Raw genomic sequence first — 20,982 nt, 5'->3', positions numbered from 1 at the left:
GATCTCTATCTCATTAATTTGCAGCAGGTTCTCTGAACCTGGTTGGGAGGATGATTTGTCTTGATATATGGTATGCTTAGGTTGGAGATAAGCTGTGGGGTCTATCATCCGATTCCCAATGTGTGATACAAAAAGACAGTTTCCCTTTCCTTGTTCACTAGTATGTAGGTGGTATCCATCTCCAATTGCAGGAATCATCTTTGGGGTGACATGTATAGGAAGCTCTCCTGCACCTGCAAAATCTCACAGTCTCCAGAATGAGGTGCAATTTATGGAATTGTGGCTGATTTGAGGGATGCCTTATAAGTATTGGAATGCCAGTCCTTGTCACCTTGAGGCCAGTTGAGGTCATTTCTTTGGAAGCCTTTGGAGTCACATTATTGTCTGAAAGATATTGGAAAGTGTGTCTTACTTGAGACTATTAAATTCCATCTAAAAGTTCATCTGGATACAGAAGGTTCTCTTCTTGTAAGACATCACAAAACACTTGATCATTGCTTTCAACTTGTGTGATGGTGGATTTTGTAGGGCCAGTCAGGAACACAATGAATGATGGGAACAAGTTTGAAAACATAACAAGCCAAGAGATAGTGATCTTCACAATTTGTAAGTTTTTCTAGGCTGCAAGATTAGCACTAGATTTGAGAAGAGCTGTCAACTTGGGACTTCAGATAGAGGGTAAAAAGTGAAGATCCAGGCTGAGTTATACTCACAAAATTTATTTTTATTTCAGATTCTTCATAGGTAAGTTTGCAAGTAGGAAACAATAGTTGTTAGCTACTGTTGTCTTAGGCTTTAGATGAATACCGCTGGCATTTATAGTCAAAGTGCACTCACTACTACTATCTTCCAAGATGAATATGTGCTAAACTTAGGTGATGCTTTAGTGTTGTTTTGATAAAAGAATTTATCAAAACATAAATCAATATAAAGGAACTTTAGTTGGATAGTCTTAATTAAACAATCTTCAACATCCTAGTAACAATGATGGAAAAAGAAATAGAGAAAAATATCTGAAGGAGTGGCCTAAGTACAAATGGAGATCTAAAGTAAAGATTTCATAGTAGGACAAAGCTGATTCAAGTAGATATAGTTGACTTTAGTTTTGGTTGATATTTTCTAAAAAAGTGATAGTTGAATCTGGGTATTGTAAATGAGATGCCCATTCAATCTTTTGGTAGGTGTTTCTTTAGTTCTTATAGCAGATAAATTTGCTAATGAGGTTCCTACAAATGCTGATCATATTTAGACTCTTGGATGATTTGGGCTGATTGACTAAGGCTACGTTTGGCTGGTGCATTTTAATGTACCTTAAACTGAAAATTGGATTAAATTTTTAATTTAATGCACATTAAAAAAAACCTCTTTGGCTAGGTTTTAATGCAAAATTTTAATTGATTTAAACTACCCAACACTGTAAACATCATTCAACTTCCCCAATTTGGCAGAGGAAAATGATTAATAGTATAGTTTTTCATAAAAGAATCTAATACTGCACACCTGGGCCATTTCACCCACACTACATATGTGCAGCAAGCTAAGTCAATAGTTGTCTATCATGTACATACAGGTCTGCTCAGTTTTTTGCCCATCAGAATAAATAAATCACATGTTATACCACATGTAACTTTTTTGACTTTGAAATTTTTTTCCCAAAAATTCACTACATATAATTCTGTAGCTGCTCAGGCAATATTGTTGAAGCTATGTCTTAGTAACAGAAAGTGTGTTACATGCAGTTGAGTTGATGAGATCACACCAAAACATTGAGTCAGTGTATGTAGTCAATCTTTTGGAAGCTTTTTTCAATCTGAAAGAAGTTACAGCATGTATTACATATGAATAACTTGTCCTGATGAGCAGATAACTGAGCAGAACTGTATGTACATGATAACCACATATTCACTGAGCCTGCTACACATATGTAGTGTGGGTGTTATGGCTCAGGTGTGGAGTGATAGACCATTTTATGACAAATCATACTCCCAATCATTTTTCCCTGCCCACTTGGGGAACCCGAATAATGTCTGCAGTGCAAAATGCACCAATAATGCACTAAAAAATAATCGACTCTACAGTCAATTATTTTGTTCAAAAGGTGCATTAATCCATTAAATCACCTCCTTCCCCCAACCAAATTTACCTCTTGACCCGTCCATCGGTCCTCCCTTGGCTAAATTTGTACTTGTCTTTTTTTTTTCAAATCTCACCACTCGCCTTTTGATTCAACCAATCCAACCCTTTCACCACTCACCTTTCGATTCAACCAATCCAACCCTTTCACCACTCACCTTTGGATTCAACCCTATCAACACTCGACTTCCTTTCTACACCTCTCATTTTGATTCCACTCAAGGGTAATTAAAGGAGATCTTTTTCATCTCAACTACTTCACTTTCTTCAATCTGGCAGTCTATCCCTCAAGCTGGGGAATCGGAGCGCACTGATAAGATTCAGGCTGCCACCTCCCCAGCTCCTCACGGTTAACCTGATGGTTTTGGGATGGGGATTGATAAGATTCAAGCCCATCCCACCGTGTCTCATCTAATGTCTATTTCCCTTGAACTGATTTCATCTCAATCGATCTCCTTGACCCTGAAAGAACTGGACAAATTGACTCCTACACCTCACCTTTCAGATTCAAAAGACTCTACATCAATCACTCTATCAATGGGTCGACCAAAGACAAGCTCTCAAGCTCCCAAGCCTCAAGCCAAGTGGACTGAAGCTCAAACTGCCTCTCTACTTGACTCCCTTCTAGATGGCAATTGAGACAATGACTCATCTGATAACAACTTCCCACCTTCTGTTTGGTCTAAGGCTGAGACCGACCTGAATGATACATTTGGAATTAACCTTAACATTGGTCAACTCAAGAACCATTATGCTACAGTAAGTCCTTTCATATCGCTCTATTTCACTTTTTCAACTGCTCATATCTAGTCTTTGCATGCTTTGTTACAGCTCAAGCGACATTATACTCTCATGCGCGAACTTAAAGAAGGTTCAGGATTGGGCTGGAGTCAAGCAAAAAATACTGTTGATGGAGACGAAGACTTCTGGAAGGGTTGGATTCCTGTAGGTCATCTCAACTCCACTCAAATCTTTTCATTTCCATTTTTGATTGTTTATTCGTATCACAATACATCACAGGGACACAAAGGATCCCAGATATTCAAGGAACATGGCTTTCAATATTATGACGAAATGCATGCTCTTTTAGGTTCAACTCCGATTTCTGGTGCTAATCGGACTGGAACCAGTACTCAAAAAAGAAAGCGCAAGTATTCATTAACAGCCTCAGAGGAAGCACTTGACAACAGCGAGGACGAGCCTGTTGATGGAGGTGAGAAAGGGAAAGGCAAAGTCATTGACTTAGCAGGTACGTGCCCTTCTCTTCATCCTTAATTTCAAACTATCACTGCTTATATTCCTTGCTCCTCCATCACAGCTGATCCCTATGAAGTCGAGGATGCTGATCTTCCGGATCTTCCGGATCTTCCACTCCCACCACCACTCCCACCAAGACCTTCTGACTCGGCCATCACCTCTAAACCACCACCTAGATCTAATACAATCAATCGATTAGAGACCTCAAAGGTTGATCAAAAGGGTGCTTCGACTTCAAAAAATCCCTTCACTTCATCAGCTCATGTTCCCAAACCAGCTCTGGTATCAACATCCAAGCCAAGTGGTTCTTACAAGCCACCAGTCAATCTGGCAACCTCACTCAAGCTAGTCACTGAAAACTCGGCCCTCAAGGCTCAAGCTTTAATCAAAAAAGAAGACCAAAAGGATACCCGAGCCAATGCCTGAGCCGATGCGCTTGTCGAAGCAGCTCGAATCAAGAGAGAGGCTCTCCACCCTCCACCTCCTCAGCGATATCAACCTGCAGCTATGGAACGCTTCAGAGCAGGTAATCAAGGACATTTCCCATTGACATCAGATCGCATTGCTGCAGCCAAGATTTTACGAAATGAAGCGGACGCCCAGTTCTTTTTAGAGTTAGACGACGATATTTGCTTTGAATGGTTGCTAGAGGCAATTGCTGAACTCAAGAAGAAAAATCAACAAGCTATATAAAGGTATTCTTTTCAAATGTTTCCAACTCTTCTGACATAATGTTGTTTGAAAACTATCCTTACTGACACTGCTTTCTTTTACCAAAAGTTACGGTTCATTCATAGTTGAATTTCATCAATCCCCAAAGCTCTTGCAAAATTATAATCATCAATATATTATCAATTACCAGGAATTCAGATGGATCAATCCTCAAGAACATTCTTTCCTTCAAAGCTAATTGTTTTACAAAAGTGATTGTTTACAAAAGTTATGGTTTTTTAAAAGTTATTGTTCTTTAAAGTTATGTTTGTTTTACAAAAGTTATGATGGCTCTAAATGTGCTATTTTTTGTTTTTGAAAAGCTATGTTTGTTTTCGAAGTCTGAAATTACAAAATAAGGGTTTTAGTGAACTATTACATTGGACTTTTCCTAACGACGATGAGGATGTATCACATAATCATCCCACATTGCCTTAGCTAAAACATCACGATCAGCAGCAGCGTTAGCCTGCTCCTCAGCTGTTGGTGCACGGTAAGCCACCACTTGAGCTTCATCCCAAGTAAGTTGTCTCTCTCTTTCTTGTCAATCAAACTCTTCAAAAAAGAAGTCTTCGCCGCTTTTCCGGATGATATTATGAAGGACTGCTAGAGCCACCACAAGAGCCCCTTGTCTTTGAACCGGGAATCTTCGCATGTGTACAAGTGTATTAAATCGGATTTTAAGAACTCCAAACATCCGTTCGATTGCATTGCGTAGACCCAAATGTCGTAAGTTGTACAGCTCTTTGTAGTCTCAAGGGCGACGTCCACCGATACTCCATTGTTTGAGATGGTAGCGGGTGCCTCGGTAAGGGGCCAAGAACCCTTCTTGGTTGGTGTATCCAGCATCAGCAAGGTAGTATCGACCTAAATACATATGTACATTGTCATTATAAGCTTTCTAATGATGATGTATTGAAACATTGACGTACCTGGTGGGACTAGGAAGCGTCCATCTCGGCGTGCCACCTGAAGAACACGACTATCGTGCGCTCTTCCTTCAAATCCTGCGAGGATGAAAGTGAAGTTGCCTTCGAAGTCGCAGGCAGCCAGGACATTCTGACTGAATGTTCCTTTGTGATTACGGTACAGAGCCTGGTCGGCCTCTGGAACGATGGCTTGAATGTGGGTTCCGTCAATAGCTCCAACGCAACCTTGAAACCATGGATACAGTAATGGAGTGCTGCTGATTGATTGTGGGACTGGAGCTCCTGGATTTGGCTGGACAATCAAGCGAGCCTCTAGATCCTCAAGAGCTAAGAGGACTTTATTGTAATATCGTGAGATCGTTTCTCCAGAATGTTGAAACCTCTCTGAGGCGAGAGCGTTCGAGCCAGCGTTTCCAACAACAAAAAGAAAGATCATGATTTGTTCCATGACCGTGACGTTCTTTGTATCCTCAAGGTATCCTTCAAGATGTCTCATTAAACTATGGAAGGCGACTTTGTTCATTCGGCATAGTTCTCGGATGATCAAGTTCAGAAAGGCGTACGCATAATTACAAATTGTAGAAGAATGAAATGAGTTTGATATAGGTCAGATCCAACGAATTCACGGAGCTCAAAGAAAAGGTTTTTTGAAGACACATACCCTTTGAGACGATATCAGGTGGACCATCAGAAACTTGATGACTGAATTTGAAGACTCTTTTCTTTGGTTTTGCTGTAGGATCTTCAAGTCCATTCTCGCTTGAAGAAAGTTGAATGGGAGATGAATGTAAATGAGGATTGAGATTCAAAGCAGAAGACGAATGAAACGAATGGAATTGAGGTAAAGAATGATGAGATTGAGATCTTGATTGTTGTTGTTGAAGTTGAATGAATTGAGGGTTAAATTTATAATCTTCTTTTGACCAAAACTTACAAATCAATTCATAGACTACCTCTAAATTTTCAGCAGCCCAAATGACATCTTTACCAAACATTGAAGATAAAGAACCAGGTCTTGAGATAGTAGTAGGAGTAGAATCCGATGAATGATTTGTAGTAGGAATGAAATTAGATTGACCCACTAAATCTTTCCAAACTTGTATAGCTCTAGCTCTGTTTAAAAGATAAATCAAATTTAAACCACTTTGAAAACCAGATTTAGCGATTGGACTCAGATCGTTTATCAGATGATCTTGATGATCTTCCGAAAGGTTTATAGTAAGTTGAGAAGTGAATTTGAAACCAGTTGAAGTTAATCTAGATTCGATGGTAGTTTTGATAGCCGAACTAATGTTTTGAATATGTAAGATAGCAATTGTATATTCAGGAGAGAATGGTTGTAAAGAAGGTAAGTTTGAATTTGAAGAAGAATCATTTAGATTGTTGAAGGATTGTTGATGAAGATTTGAAGTAGGTCGATTAGGTAAAGGTGGTGTAGGATGTAAATGATGATAATTTGAATTTGAATGAGTCTGATTGAATTGATTGGCTATATGAAGTGATGATAATGAGTGTTCTTGTTGTTGTTGTTGTTGTTGTTGTTGTTGTTCTTCTTCTTCTTCTTCTTCTTCTCTGATGATTTGATTGTGATCTTGATGATGGTTTGAGTTAGATTTGTTTGATTTGTTTTTATCTTTTCTTTTTAAAATCGAATGAGTCGACCAACTTGATCCAATTCGAAGGTTTATTGGCATTCTTTCTTGATTTCTTTCTTGATTTCTTTCTCTGAAATCGATTATGTAGCTTTAGGCTGCTGATTGAAGTCTTGATGGTTGTTCTAGTCAGTGTTGTTAGTTGATCTATCAATTCGATTAATTCAAGTCTTAACTCAATCAATCTGTCTTACTTTATTTAAAAGATGCACTAGACAAGCCTAGACAAGCACAAGCACGAGCACGAGCACTTTTATTTTAATTCAAATTTCAATTTCATTCTTCATAAATCTCAATTCTCTCTCAATTCTACAATCCCCTTCAGTCTCTTTTCGTCATTTCTTTCTCTTCACTTCTTCATCAAAAGCAGAGCGTAGTCTGTTCATTCATACCATCCGAATCATCATCTGCATATCTAAGAGCATCTCCACCGCGGACCTGGTCTGTAAACCGAATACAGACCCAAAAAAAGCAATCTGAAAACGTAATGACAGCTGTATTGTCTATTCAGCTTCGTTTCCTCCACCGCGCACATGCGGTATAATTCTTTGACTCATTTTGAGTTCCAACCCTTGGCCAAGATGCCCAAGATGCCAAACTCTGAACCAAACGAGCATCCAGATAGTCATTGCTTGGTTAGTGATCGGTCGCGGTGATAAGGGAAAGTAAATATATATGAAAATGTTGTGCATAGTACAAACAAACAGGTAAATACACCGTTGTCCGCTCTTGATCTTGATAAGAGCTGGCTAACTTGCGTTTGTTTCCTTCCTTGCCTCCTGTCTTCACTCTTGTTTCATCTGATCCTGTGTCCAATTGTTATTATTCAATACCTTTCTAAATCTCTTCAACGCCATTGCTTTATATCTACGTTCTATTTCATCACAATGCCCCCTGAGTATTTTATTCATCCATCCTTCATCGCACAATTCGTAGTCATCGCGGGTCTCTCCTCAGAACTCATTGCTGTCCTTGGAGTGCACAACCAAGACATCCTGGACTATCTCGCTACCTTACATATTCCACGAGGTCCTGGTGGATCTTATCCCGGAAAATCCCCCAATCTAGCCCGAGACTGTGTCACTGGTAACTTTGGCCTTTTAAGGGACTACTTCAATCTCACCCCAGTTTATGGGGAATTGCTGTTCCGGCGTCGGTTTCGAATGAGTCGTCGGTTGTTTATTCGTATAATGAACAAGCTAGGTGAGGGGGACCCCTACTTCACGCAGAGAAGAGACGCTCTAGGTAATTTCTTTTTTGTTTTTGGATTCTTTCTGATTCGAAAAGCCAATTATTGACCTTGACTGTTATCATTTGTATTGTATGTCTGTATGTACTAAGGTAAACTGGGTCTATCCCCATTCCAGAAGTGTGCCGCTGCTATTCGGCAACTTGCGTACGGCTCATCGGCCGATGCCCAAGACGAGTATCTACGTATTGGGGAATCTACGGCCATCGAAACCCTTAAACGCTTTTGCCTCGGAGTGATCGTTGCTTACAAGGAAGAATATCAACGTAAACCTACCCCTGACGACTTGAAGACTATCCTTGCCGAAAACGCTGACCGTGGATTTCCAGGCATGCTCGGTTCCCTCGATTGCATGCACTGGGAGTGGAAGAACTGCCCGCGGGCGTTGAAGGGCCATTACACTGGCAAGGAAGGCTCTCCGACATTGGTTCTTGAGGCCGTGGCGAGTCACAACCTCTGGATGTGGCATTCGTTTTTTGGTCTACCTGGTAGTCTAAACGATATCAATGTTCTCGAGCGATCCAATCTATTTCAGGACCTATCTTTGGGTACTGCTCACCCCTGCCGGTACACAGTAAATGGCCAGGAGTACACCACTGGTTACTACCTCGCTGACGGTATCTATCCGGATTGGGCTACCCTCATCAAGACTTTCACTTGTGCACAAGATCCCAGAGCTAACGTAAGGTTCATTTGTCCCACAAATCATTCTATTACACGTTTCTGACTCTTGTTTTTCCTGTAGCTTTTTGCGAAAATGCAAGAATCCGTTTGAAAGGACGTAGAGCGCGCGTTTGGGGTCTTGCAAGCACGTTTTGCAATTATCAAAGGTCCTGCTCGAATGTGGCAACCGTCTACATTGTCATTGATCATGAATTGTTGCATCATACTGCACAACATGATCGTCGAGGACCAGGCCCAAGAACCTCGAGGGGCTAACGACGTAGACATCTTTGATCCCCCGGTACCTCCTCCACCTCGTCTTCCTCAACCGGCTGCGACTTTTGAGTGTTTCATGCAAGGGCGAGCCTTTCGCGCAAAAGCTAATCATGTCTCTCTACGCGACAATCTTGTGCACCACATATGGGGCAAATTTGGTCCACAGGAGGACTAACTATCAGTAGATGCTCAGTTGTTTCCCTCATAGTTTTTCCTGTCACTGGTTTCCCTTTTATTTTTTTTATTTTCCAGTCACTCGTTTGCCTTCTCATCTGTTAAATTTGTTTGGTCGAGATGTTTTTCCCTTGTATTTTTTTTATTTTCCAGTCACTCGTTTGCCTTTTCTCATCTGTTAAGTTTGTTTGGTTGAGATGTGTATAAAGCCTACCTGCTTGTGACTCTGTTTATTGTTCCATAAAAAAATTTTAACTGTAGATATTTTTTGTGTATGTTGTCACTTTTGCGAGTTATGAACAAACATGAAATAATTTGATTTGTACAAAGTTCATCTTATATATAACATCTTGTTATATAAGAAGGACTTTATAAGCATAAGCTCGACCTCTTTGCTCTGTTATCAGTTCCAATTTCATTAATTATTGGAGTGGAGTGTAAGAGATACGACGTAGAAGAAGACTGATTCATTGATTGGAAAGTGCCTAAATAACAACAAGTATATACAAATCACCTCCAACAAAATTGGGTCGCATCGTGGTATGCGCGTTCACGTCGCAGGGTGAGATGCGATGTGACATCGCACATGTGCCAGGCGATGAAAAGCCTGTGCGATGTGACATCGCACAGATTTCACGCGATGCAACCTGTGATATCGCATACTTGTTTGTGATTTGACTCAAATGCGATTTCACATCGCGTCAACTCAGCGTGAGCTCATCCTCAACCGATACAAGATCGCATCAGCACAACGCGACGTGATCCTCGCGCGATTCAGCTTCGCTGCGCCTGTATGTGACTCAACCCTCCATGCGAATTAATCGATTGAATCGCCGGAAAACCATCCGAGGGAATCGTCAACTCGCTTGATCTAACTGCGATTCAACATCACATTCCTTGGTGCGACTCAATCCCACAACTTTCTGTCGCCTTCTCCCATCCGAAGTAATCCCAGTCAATAAAGCGTGAGATCAGTGGCTTTGTATTAGCTACTAGACATCTACATCCTGAAATGAATTCGCACCAGCACCCTCTGCTCCTTCAGCCTAGCTGGCTGTGCCCAAACGGGCCTCTGAGTATCATGAAAACCTAGAATCACAACTAATTGAGAGACGATCTGAGGTAATGACTACAGAATAAGTTAACCCGCTTCCATTTTTCTTGATTGACTATACAATGTAGAAACGCATACCATTCATGGTAATGTTCTTTATCGTCTTGAAATATTTCGAAACATTGAGCCCTGAGAGTTTGATGTACGAGACAAAGACAACAGGTCTCAGAGCAAGATGTATAAGTCCTTTACTAAAATTTCAATGATGACCAACATAACCAAGCAAATATTTACTGCCAGCTACTTAACCAGACCAAAATCAAAACAACAGTTTCTAGTAATAATCTCTGAAACTGAAGCAATACATGCTAAATGGTAAGTCAGATTGATAACAGGTTCACAAGTGAAGATGTTGATGGAGGTTCATTTCAAACTCTATACTTATGGAACATCATCTTTCTGTACTGTATGTCGTTTGTATGACATGCCATGCAGGAATGAAGATTCTACTCTGAAAACAAACTGACAATAGGGCTTGAGGATGTAAGTATGACAAACGGAAAGCAGCGGCTGCCACCTGATACCAAATAGGAGTCATTCAATCAGCTGTTGAAAAATTGGAAGTGAGATTAATGAGCTGACCACTAATCACGCAGCTCGAGTCACACAACTCCATGGATCCTCACACGATAAATACATGTATAATGTTGGTTGCCATGGTTTGAATTGATCTTGAAGATGACCTTTTTGTAAACTTCTTTTGTTGGCGTAAATTCAAAGGTCTGAGAGACTGAAGGTTTTGATGTATCATAAAAGCCACTAAATAAAAAAAATTCGGAATGTCTATCTTTGCCCTCAACCAGACCCCAAAGCTCGAAATCTTTAGGGGCTACATTTATACTATCTTCAGCCAACTCTTTTCCAATATGCTCAACTGTGACGCCAGAGATGTTGATGGGGTCACTTAGGGCAATACCTATTTGTCCCTTTGAGCCACTGAAGGCCCAGCACGCACCAATTGACCCATTGCCAATCAAAACAATATCAGGTAGCGTCACCGAGGGGCGTCCACTCATGAGGGAGTCAAACAGAGTTCTCCAGCTTCTTGGGGACTTGAGGTGGTCGGGTAAACTACTGTTAAGACTTATTGATTTCGATGTAAGGCTAGCGATCACCGAACCCCCGGTTTGTAGAAATGCAAAATCACGACGACCATCCTTGTCCTTGGTGCATGTCTTCAATGCGTCCTGCGCAACCGTTTTGAAATGTTCAATCATTTGCAATGCCCGACCGATTTTCATCATCGTATCTTTGATGATGTCCTGGGTGGAGTCGTGGAATTCCGGCTCAGGGGTTTGCGATAGCTGGGCGATTTGACCAGGTACTTGAAGCGTCGTTTTGTCGTTCCATGAGCCGATGTTGTCGGGGACTGTTGAGATGGCAGAGATCCAGGAGTTGTGAACCGCTTGGAGGTATTGGACCTGCGTTTCCAAGTCAACTACTTTCTTTTCCGTCATGCGCAACTCGTTTAACACGGGGTGGAGGTTTTCTGTTTCTTGTATACGTCGGACTTGATTCCCCAGTTCGATTAGTTTTTCATTCATGATGTTCAACGTTTTGGAAGTATCCCCTGGTATGTTGCCTTCTCGGATATATTGGACTTCAGCTTCTAATTCAGTCAATTTCTTGTTGGTGATATGACACTTCGCCGAATAGTCTAACTCAGGACCAGGTAAGTATACTAACAAAGAAGTAATCTCATAAAATGCTTACTTCGGAAGAACCATAACACCAAGGCGCAGAAGACAATGAAATACCATCGGCGTATTGATCGGGCGATCACAAGCTTGACCATAAGACCCCACTTTTTACCAATACCATGTCCGTAGAAGTCCCTTTCCTCGCCGCGGATGTGACTGCGAGAGGGGCGGTGGCTGGTGCTCTGGTTGGGCATAGTGATCTAAGTAAGCTGTGGTTTGAAATCTGCCACCGAATTGGGCGTGGTCGGACGACAAATATTGTGGCGTGTGCTTAGGTGCCAACTTCAGAGTCCTTCGACTTATTATGATAAATCTTATCTTTGCCCGTAGTGGAAGTGAGCTTAACTAAGATCAACGCGAGTCAGTGTCCGCTGACGCAATTTCAGTGACACGGGGCCTACAAAAGGGTGCTTGATTGGTGTTGCACTCTTATTTGCATCAGTCTGCCCAATCCCAATTTGGTGTGGTTTAGCACGAAGGTTCATCTGGATCTTCTCCATATGGACTTTTACACATCTCACAATGTGCGCCGGAAGACTTGTGTAAATCCAAAAGTAAACACAGCACCTTATTAACGGCAACTTCAAAAACAAATTTAAAAACTATCAGAATGAAAAATACAAGGATACTCTAATGATAAGGAGTAGAACGTAGTCAGATGAGAAAGGAAAGAAAAAAGACAATCAGACTGCTTATAGTAGCCAATCAAGTTTAAACACTTGATCAGGTACGCAAATGCTATGTGACTCATATCATACTGGATTCCTAGTGGTGCCTAAGAGGGGTTTCTCTACTTGTCCGTTCCATATGTGTTCATCAAGTGTATTCAACAAGAGAAGGCACTGCATAGCACTTCCATCAACCGAGTTCCTGAAGGGTTCGTTTCGTCTTTGAGCCATATCCTGTTTGCCAGAAGTTAGTGAACTGAAATGGATATAGATTCATCCTTGAAAAGTGCTTGTATGTACTTACTAGCCAGGATTGAGCGTTGTCGTGGTAGAGCTGGATCATACGCCTAACCTTCTGTAGATATGTTGCAATTTCTCCGGTGTGGGTTATTGCTAACCTGATTGAATTCAGGAGGAGGCCTGATGCACGATATTTCGAGCTTCCAGAGAAATACGAGATGCTCCAGGAATTGAGACTTGCACGTAGAGTCCTTTCAATTCCGGAAAGGTTTTGCTTTGCGACCTGATTGGCTTCTGTTGTCAACCGAATCTCCTTAATTATCGAGTTGGCAATATTTTGGAGAAGAGTAAAGATGTATAAAGTTTGATCAAGCATTTCTTGAGGAATTTGTAATTTACTTGGAAGATGTGGCTGGTTCAAGAGCACCTTAGACTAGAAAAGAATATCAGTTGAAGTAGAAGAAACGGAAGGGACAGGTAATTTACCAACCTCTTGCGTGAGCAACCCCATCTCGGTGTGCCCTTTACCATGTAGCTGACGCAACTTGTCACCGACCAAATTGACAGCATCTGAAAGATCCCAGAGGATCACTGAAGTCTCAAAAGAACCCCTTAAGTTTGGTTGAAGTCGCAGTAAGCTTGAAATTTCTTGTAAGGGGAGTGTGTCAATTGCTTGACGGTCCATCTCGAGGCATAGCTCTTTCATTGATTTGACAATATTTTCGGAAGTATGCTGAACAGAGGTGATCTCGTCCGAGTCCATACCTTGCCTTAGCCTTGTCAGCAAATGAGTTTCACGATGCCATGGGATCGTGTTTGGTGCTAATCTGTAATCAAGGACATTAACAAACGTATTTAGTAGATGAAGCTTGCTTATTCAGAGAAAAGGGGTGCATCAAGCAACTTCCTTACATGTAAAGACACAAAAACATATTCAAGATTAATATACCCCCTGCGAAAAATCTGGATGCCGGTGTCCATATATGCCATGCGCCTGGAGACAACGAGCTCTGCAAAGATTTCTTAGGCCAGACCTGCGCTTCAGAAGCTCCTTGCTTCAGGTCTTGAGCGTCTTTAGGTGATGAAGAATACAAAACTGAACAGATCTGTTGAGGCGATTCGAGGTGTTCCTCACTGTGTATAGAGTGTTCGGGATCTGACTCTTCCTCGTACCCGGGTAGCTGTGGAATCTTTTCCGGGTCGTTTAGGAAATCCTCAAAGGTGATGGAGGGGATGTGTAGCTCATCGCAGAAAGGTTTGAACGTGGGGCTTGGAAATGAAGAATTGACATGCGTGATGTTGGCTGGGACCTGCATCGGGTCCGAGAAAGTTTTGGAAGTTTGGGTCAGAAAAGAAGACTCTGCGTTTGTGGTAGAGGTCATGATCATCGGAAAAGGATATCAGATTGAAGACAGAAGATATCAAGAGTGGCGCGGATTTAAACAGAAATACCTTCCAAAATACCCTGAGCTTGAGCCCGCCCTGTTTCTTCGCGTAAACTCCTTTCTTGTTGCACTTCTTGAAAGTTTAAACAAATTCTCAGGCGCGGGGCCATGATGGATCAGCAATCAAACTAAGCTGGTTGGTTCAGCATGATCAGCACGCAACAACACCTAACAAGGCTCAGTCATGAGGTTCAATGCACAAGCTTGGGCGCGCTTATGTATGATCAACATTTTGTACTTGAAAGGTATCCATGTACACACTCCGAGAGTACGTCAACCTAAGTGCGGCCCTGTTTTCTACCCCAAGGTGGAGCAAGGGTAACAACAAAGAACTTACTCTAGGATACAAAAGGACCAAATATAAAGAGGAAAGGGAAATGATGGAAGTAGATGAGTCGAGCTGAGAGGGCGTGGTTTATGGTTGATATTTTCCCCATTGTATTGGGACAAAAGAGAGAAAACACGGAAATTCATGTTTCGCTATCTGCGTCGTGTCGTGAGGTTCGTTCGTCACACCAAAGGTGACACGTTTTTGGTCCTGGTGATACATTAAATGAGTGGCTAGTAGAACAATTACCGACATCCCTTCGATTATTCACGCGGCAGGTTTTTGTATCAGCTCAGTCCAAAGATCTATTATCAGCCGGGCAAAGCGAGTAGCATATATCATACATCATAGCCTCTGAAGTTGTCTTCCGGTTTTTTGAAGCCGTGTGAAACAGACTGGTAAGCTCTTGCCGTAATTCCATCTTAGTCGCCTCCATTGTTTGATAGGCTGTTCGTAGATCGGTCACCTGTTCTTGAACCAGAGCTTGAGCCTTATCTTTTGCGAATTGGATTTTGGAAATCTCGTCTTTGTTGAGGCAATTGGATTGTTGGATACATAAAAGTTAAGAGATTCTCTGCCGCAACATAATATCGTCCAAGTCTAAGATAACGTAGAACCCAGATGCTCAACTCGGTGGCGCGTTGGGAATTGATCTCATGTTGGTAGGTATGATCGGATAACCTTGATTCCTGAAAGAAGGTGAAGAAATGGAGAATGTCATTAAAAAGTGTGGTAGTGGGTTTAGAATTTTGAATAGTTCGTGTCTTATCCGATTTTCTCTCCTCTCTGATTTAAAATCCTTGTTTCGTGCGTGCCGCTCCGCGGCAGCACTCCGCGTGCATACATATGTACATACACCAGTTCTTCACGAGCACACGGGAGTGATCCAACATCCATCGTAACTTGTTCCACAACCAAACGACAAAGATTTTCGGGAAGATCATGCTATCTCTGGGCTGGATAGCCCCGCTTCCTTGTCTGAAGATGTTGGGTTAGTTCCACTTCGACCACGCTCCTGGATCAAAATTCTATCGATCGTCAATAACGTGGTCACCCTTGAGTTGAGTAGATACAACTGACATGAAGTCACCCCCAGGTCAACTCACAATCTTGTTCTACAGATTCTTCAGTGTTCAAAAGGATAATGGCTAAGCTTTGTTTATTTCCACACCGCGGGCCCACGTTTCTTCCATATACATTCCGGAAGAATATCATAGATAAAAACACTTGATAAGAGTATGCAGACCCCCTTTTATCGTTACGCTCTTAATTGAAGGTACAAATCCCTTTGAGGGTAAAGACTCTTTTTGTCAATTCGCGTTTTGTCAATCTGGTCAAATTAACTTATAGGGATGTGCCTTGCATTCTCGTCATCTTGTTTGTTCTGTCTAGGCTGAATTCTCCCTCCTCTCTTCTTCACCCTCTCTTACCCTTGCACGATTTTTTTTGATATTTGTTTTATATCATATTTCTAGTCTTGTTTTGCTTCTTACATATCGCTTCGGGAATGAATACCCTCGCGCATCTGTTTGGCTCTCTCAGTAAGCGTCTAAGGAAGGCGCAAGAATGGGCTCGTAAGTTGGTTTCTTTTGTGAACATCCTGGTCAGATATTGGACTGACCCTCTGTATCTTTCTAATTTAGTAATGAAGGGTTGTCGAGTTCGCAGGAGTGGACCATGCTATACCTACCCAGCTCATTCGGACTTAGAGTCAGCCTACGAAGTCAATGTCGACTTCCCAATTCACGATACCCTTGACATACCAAGTTCCGATGAAGCTACGAACGCGGCTGCCACTATAAATGATGACATATATGGCTCTACTAGCATAAGTCAGCATAACCCAGACAGTATCTCGATTGCGGATGCGACTTCAAATTCTGGGACTTCAGAAACGCGATCAACCAATTCATCCATAATAATCAGTCACGAGATCACTTACAGATCATATCCACCTGATCCTTACCCTATGCCGTCCTTTTTAAGTTATACTATCGCATCTGAGCTCACGCCGGGGGCAGACGAGTCGTACCATCCTCACGTCGGTGCCCTTCTAACAACCGCTGATCCAAACCCGCCTGGGCCTATTGCGCAAGGAGATGTAATTGAGCCTGAAAGTGCTTCGCTGAAACGCCAGAGACTTGAAGATTTTGACGAAAAACTTGAGGGTATATCAGACTTCTTCCCCTCATTACATACATGTATTCCTGTTTTGATTTGTGTGTGATATATGTGCTGACTAACCTTGCGTGTTTATTCACAGCAACGTCCATCAATAAACGTCAAAACATCGATGATTCCGTTGGCAAATCTCATACATAACAACGAGGATTTTGGTGAACAACTCACGGGTACGCCGGAGTTCTTCCCCTCATTATCTATTCCTGATTTAATTTATGCGTGATATATGATGTGCTGAATGACCTTACGTATTTAGTCACAGCGACGCCCATTAATATCATATTTGACCGGGCTGAGTATACAGATGTATATCTATTCTGAAACTCACACTCTCTTGCGCGGAATCAAAAGGCTGTCGCTTTGTCCCAACTCCTTTTTCTTTGTATATATTCTGTTCATATAAATTGTCAATCTTTTTTTACTCTTGCGTGGTGTATGTTTATTTTCCCTTGTGAATAATGATGTGATTGTTTATATTTTTCAAGGGGATGCTGTATTTTTACGCGTAAAAGTGAGTTTGCGTAAAGTTGAAGATCACATTTTTGCCTGTCAAGAAAAAGCTCGCGCCACCCCTTCTCGTGTGGATGTTGACAGATAGCCAATGACTTCATGGTTCCAGATGAAGGGATCCAGGCAGTACCCGTATTTTCAAGGAAGAAAGGTGATAATAATTTCTATGAGAAAATGAAACTAAATAGAGAATAACAGATACATATATACATTATGGATAAAACAAAAGTATGTAATCTTCTATTTTTCTTCAACCTGATCCCTGGAAACTACCCACTCCAAGACACAAGAAGATCCTCAGTCCAGTGATTGCTTGCCCGTGTTCCATGTCTTTTCTTTCGAGGCTGTTACTGTATCTCGGAGGCGACCTATTATATGTCTCATGGCTCGGACTTCATCTTCAGCTGACAATTGATGATCAGCAACGTGCAATGCGCCAAACGATGCCTGTGAAGTTACCGCAAAACCGAGATACTAATCAGGACTCAAATTTCTCACAGCAAAAAGGAACCAGCGCACCTTGAAACCAGTAACATGATTACGATAGGCCACCAATTGAGTCCTAAGAATCTCGAGTTGCCTCCAGGTTCGTACCAAGCGATCGATGCTTCCAGAGGTAAGGGCAATATCGTGCTTCAGCTGCATCGCGCTCTTGCTGTGGTGGTCCAGAAGCTTCCTCCAGAGTGGTGTAGATTGTCTGGTCGTGATCAACTTTTGATGTTCTTCAGATAGCTGACGAGCCAGCCGGGTCCCGAGGTCAGCTGCCCGGGAAACGAGCGGGATGGCCCCCTCAATCTGCGAAAGAAGCCGAGAAAGGTCGGACGAGAGATGACCAAACAGGATATCGAGGTTGTGAGAGACGGTTTGGGTTGTGTACGTCGGATGACCAGATTGAACATGCTCAATCAGTTCTTCGATCCTTGAGTACTAAGATACGGATCATGAAATATCATATCAGTGATGTTTATGGGTACAAAGGGACGAGGTGAAGAAAACGGACTTCATGGGCCAAAAACGAAAATGTGTTGATTCCGCAACCGTTGAGACTGATCACTTCATCTTTCACTTTGCTAGTCAGCTCAGATAGCTCCCACAGCCGCTGCGCTAGGGCATCCCTGTGGTCAACCTTTGTGGAGTACTCAATGGCAAGGGCAAGTTCTAGAATTTCGCCTTGATGAAACGCTAGGTCGTAAGGATTTCCAAGCACCATGATAGAGTCAAAGATGTCGGATGCAACCATCACATTTCTTGATATGGATCGGGTGAGCTGGGACACTGTCGTTTCTGGTGGATTGACGGTTTGTGGACAAAAATATGGGCCGGCGAGGACGGTGCAGTAGAAGTATGTTATGGGACCGAATGAAGGGGTTACAAGGGAGATAAGTTGAAACACGTGATTCGAGAAGCAGTTGATAACGAGGTTGGATGCTGTAGACGCGAGGGCCAAACCGGTCAAAGATATGCAAAGGAAAGAGGCGGGGAGGAGGATGAAGGGGTGGGAGAAAAATCTGAAGGAGAAAGTTATGAGCGTAGATAGTATTCGCAGGAGGTGGTGGACGAAGCAACGAAGGAGCCGTGGAAAGTTAGGCGTTCTGTCATGGATAACATGACCGATATTTCGAGTATCGTCTGATAGATCCAAGAGAGGTTTCTGAGGCTCAGTGAACGAGGAATTGAGCTGGTTGGACATGTTGTGAATGAGGATATCTGGCGGAGATGGTGGGTCGTTCTTGAGTCACCGCTAGATGACTTATATACATCTCCGGTAAAAACAATATATCAAAAGCAACCTCAAGCTATTTTGGTTGAACACACTCAGGTAACCCCCATGATCAGTCAATTGGGATCAGCCTTATCATCTTCTACCTTTCTTCTCGTCCGCATGATGCTAACCAACTTAAACGTTGAAAGGCAAAAGTCAGACGGCTCCATCAATGACTCCTCAACTTCTCGATATCACTCATGTACGAATCAGCTAAAGAACAAAGGTTTATGGGTGTCAGCCCGACCCTTCTTAGCGACCCTTCTTAGCTTAACTGGCCCTAAGGTATTGAGGCTCAGATCACCATACTGGTATACGCTGAACAGTCTCAAAAAACCTATCAACTCTTCTGATTGTATCTCTCGCCCTATGTGACTGGTCTGATGCTGCGCATTGATCAACATTCACTGATCAGTGCGTCTCAACGATTCCAATCAGTGTGTATCACCTCAATACTCACCTGTGTCAATACTGGCGACAAGTGTATCACGATAATTTCCTATAAGTACCAGTTTGTGACGATGCTAAACCTCATAACGCTTTGGATATCCACCTTTCAAACATGGACATCTCCACCGGATTCGATTCGCATGACTCTGTGGGAGGTCCCCCAATTTCGCCGGCGGTTTTATCTAAATCAAAAAAGCGGCAGGCCGAACCTACTGAACCAGACAACCTCAAACCAGATGCTTGTGATGCAGATCCCTGCTATCCAAGCAAGCGTTACAAGGAAAATTCAACGGTCAGTTTGTCCCGCATGTATTTTGACTTCAGGAAAGGCAAATAACCCATGAGCTTCTCCGCAGGAAGCACAAATGTTTCCTCCTCTACATGTTCAAGCATCAGGAGCATATAACGACCGCAACTTTCTGCTAGCTGCCCATCGCTTTGGTTTGCTCTTGTGTCTCCATCGTGAGCAAAAGTCCAAGAGCATTCCAGGGTACCCCGATACCAATATGGTTCAAGTTTGCCTTAATCTCACCCAGTGCTACTTGAACCTGAAGAAAGCGGAAACGGCTCACGAAGTCCTTGAGGATGTTTGGCGTCCTAATAGGCTACTGACGATTGAAGTTACACATCCACTTTTCAAGGATTTATCGCGACTGTATCTTGAGGTACGAACCCAGCTGACCCTGATATCTCATCAACAAGTCAGTACAATCTGATCGATCAGACTTTCATGCCTAAATATGCAGGATTAGCTGATGTACCTAAATTCATGTTGACCAAGGAGAAAGATCGGAGCGTCCTGCAAACAGACGATCAAAGAGAATCTTTGGAATCTTTGAAACTTATTTATAATTATGGCACTCAATATCTTTTTGAGGGACAGCCGCAGAATGCTGTGGTCCTCTTGAGGAATGCAGTACGTCGAACGGAGGAAAAAAAATGCACTGGTATTGGAGAAAGTATGAAAGACGAATTGGTTAAGATTCACCTGCTTTTGGCGGAGGCCTTGCTCTCTCTCGGCCAGCTTCAAGATGTCCACAATACTTTAAAAAGATTATGGAGTCCAATTCACTATCTATACATCGACCAACGCCATCAACACTTCCTTTGGCTGGCTAGGGTCCATGCGCGTGCGACCAAACCAAAACCTGGTGGAAATCACGAAAACAACTGCTTCACCATGAAGAAACTTGACTTTTACGAAGTAATTCCTCTGCTTTTTGCGACACTACCCACACAAATTTCTCACTGCAACTGTTTTTCTGCAATTTCAGCGCTTAGGTCTTTCACATACGGCCGACAAAATTGCAATCAAAAAGGCCTATAGGCGATGTAGTTTGATCTTCCATCCGGACAAGGGTGGGGACGCCCTTGCCTTCCAGCAAGTGAGTATCCATTTATTTGCTACTCCAGATTTCCGGTCCTTTTTGAAACATTTTGTTCCTTTCATCTTGTCTCTCTGTTATCAGATCAGGGAAGCATATGAAGCTTTGTCTGTTTCAAGAGCACACCGTGAACAAAAAAAAAGAAATTGATGTGT

General features: G+C 42.3%; 5 protein-coding genes across 5 annotated transcripts; 2 read left to right on the top strand and 3 right to left on the bottom strand.

Annotated features, from left to right (window-relative positions):
• Positions 1–5,774: 5,774 nt before the first annotated feature.
• Positions 5,775–6,868, bottom strand: MELLADRAFT_115841 (uncharacterized protein; the record flags this gene model as incomplete). The annotated part of the gene is made up of 2 exons (XM_007407453.1): positions 5,775–5,789; positions 5,984–6,868. 2 exons carry the CDS (start codon positions 6,722–6,724, stop codon positions 5,775–5,777), a joined length of 756 nt encoding a protein of 251 aa, XP_007407515.1.
• A 1,721-nt stretch (positions 6,869–8,589) lies between these two features.
• MELLADRAFT_55451 (uncharacterized protein) lies at positions 8,590–9,224 on the top strand (the record flags this gene model as incomplete). Its single annotated transcript, XM_007407523.1, has 2 exons — positions 8,590–8,613; positions 8,677–9,224. One exon carries the CDS (start codon positions 8,830–8,832, stop codon positions 9,043–9,045), a length of 216 nt encoding a protein of 71 aa, XP_007407585.1.
• A 1,536-nt stretch (positions 9,225–10,760) lies between these two features.
• On the bottom strand, positions 10,761–12,052 carry MELLADRAFT_96428 (uncharacterized protein; the record flags this gene model as incomplete). Its single annotated transcript, XM_007407452.1, has 2 exons — positions 10,761–11,815; positions 11,872–12,052. 2 exons carry the CDS (start codon positions 12,050–12,052, stop codon positions 10,761–10,763), a joined length of 1,236 nt encoding a protein of 411 aa, XP_007407514.1.
• Positions 12,053–12,610: 558 nt separating this feature from the next.
• On the bottom strand, positions 12,611–14,321 carry MELLADRAFT_96427 (uncharacterized protein; the record flags this gene model as incomplete). Its single annotated transcript, XM_007407451.1, has 5 exons — positions 12,611–12,760; positions 12,831–13,199; positions 13,257–13,638; positions 13,679–14,126; positions 14,219–14,321. The coding sequence occupies 5 exons, from the start codon at positions 14,319–14,321 to the stop codon at positions 12,611–12,613; spliced, it is 1,452 nt and encodes a 483-aa protein (XP_007407513.1).
• Positions 14,322–16,046: 1,725 nt separating this feature from the next.
• Positions 16,047–16,766, top strand: MELLADRAFT_61412 (uncharacterized protein; the record flags this gene model as incomplete). Its single annotated transcript, XM_007407524.1, has 2 exons — positions 16,047–16,113; positions 16,183–16,766. The coding sequence occupies 2 exons, from the start codon at positions 16,047–16,049 to the stop codon at positions 16,764–16,766; spliced, it is 651 nt and encodes a 216-aa protein (XP_007407586.1).
• Between the last annotated feature and the right edge of the window lie 4,216 nt (positions 16,767–20,982).

The sequence above is a fragment of the Melampsora larici-populina genome (assembly GCF_000204055.1).
Source record: "Melampsora larici-populina 98AG31 unplaced genomic scaffold MELLAscaffold_9, whole genome shotgun sequence".
Classification (NCBI taxonomy): Eukaryota; Fungi; Basidiomycota; class Pucciniomycetes; order Pucciniales; family Melampsoraceae; genus Melampsora; species Melampsora laricis-populina.
This window is presented reverse-complemented; position numbering and strand designations above follow the sequence as displayed.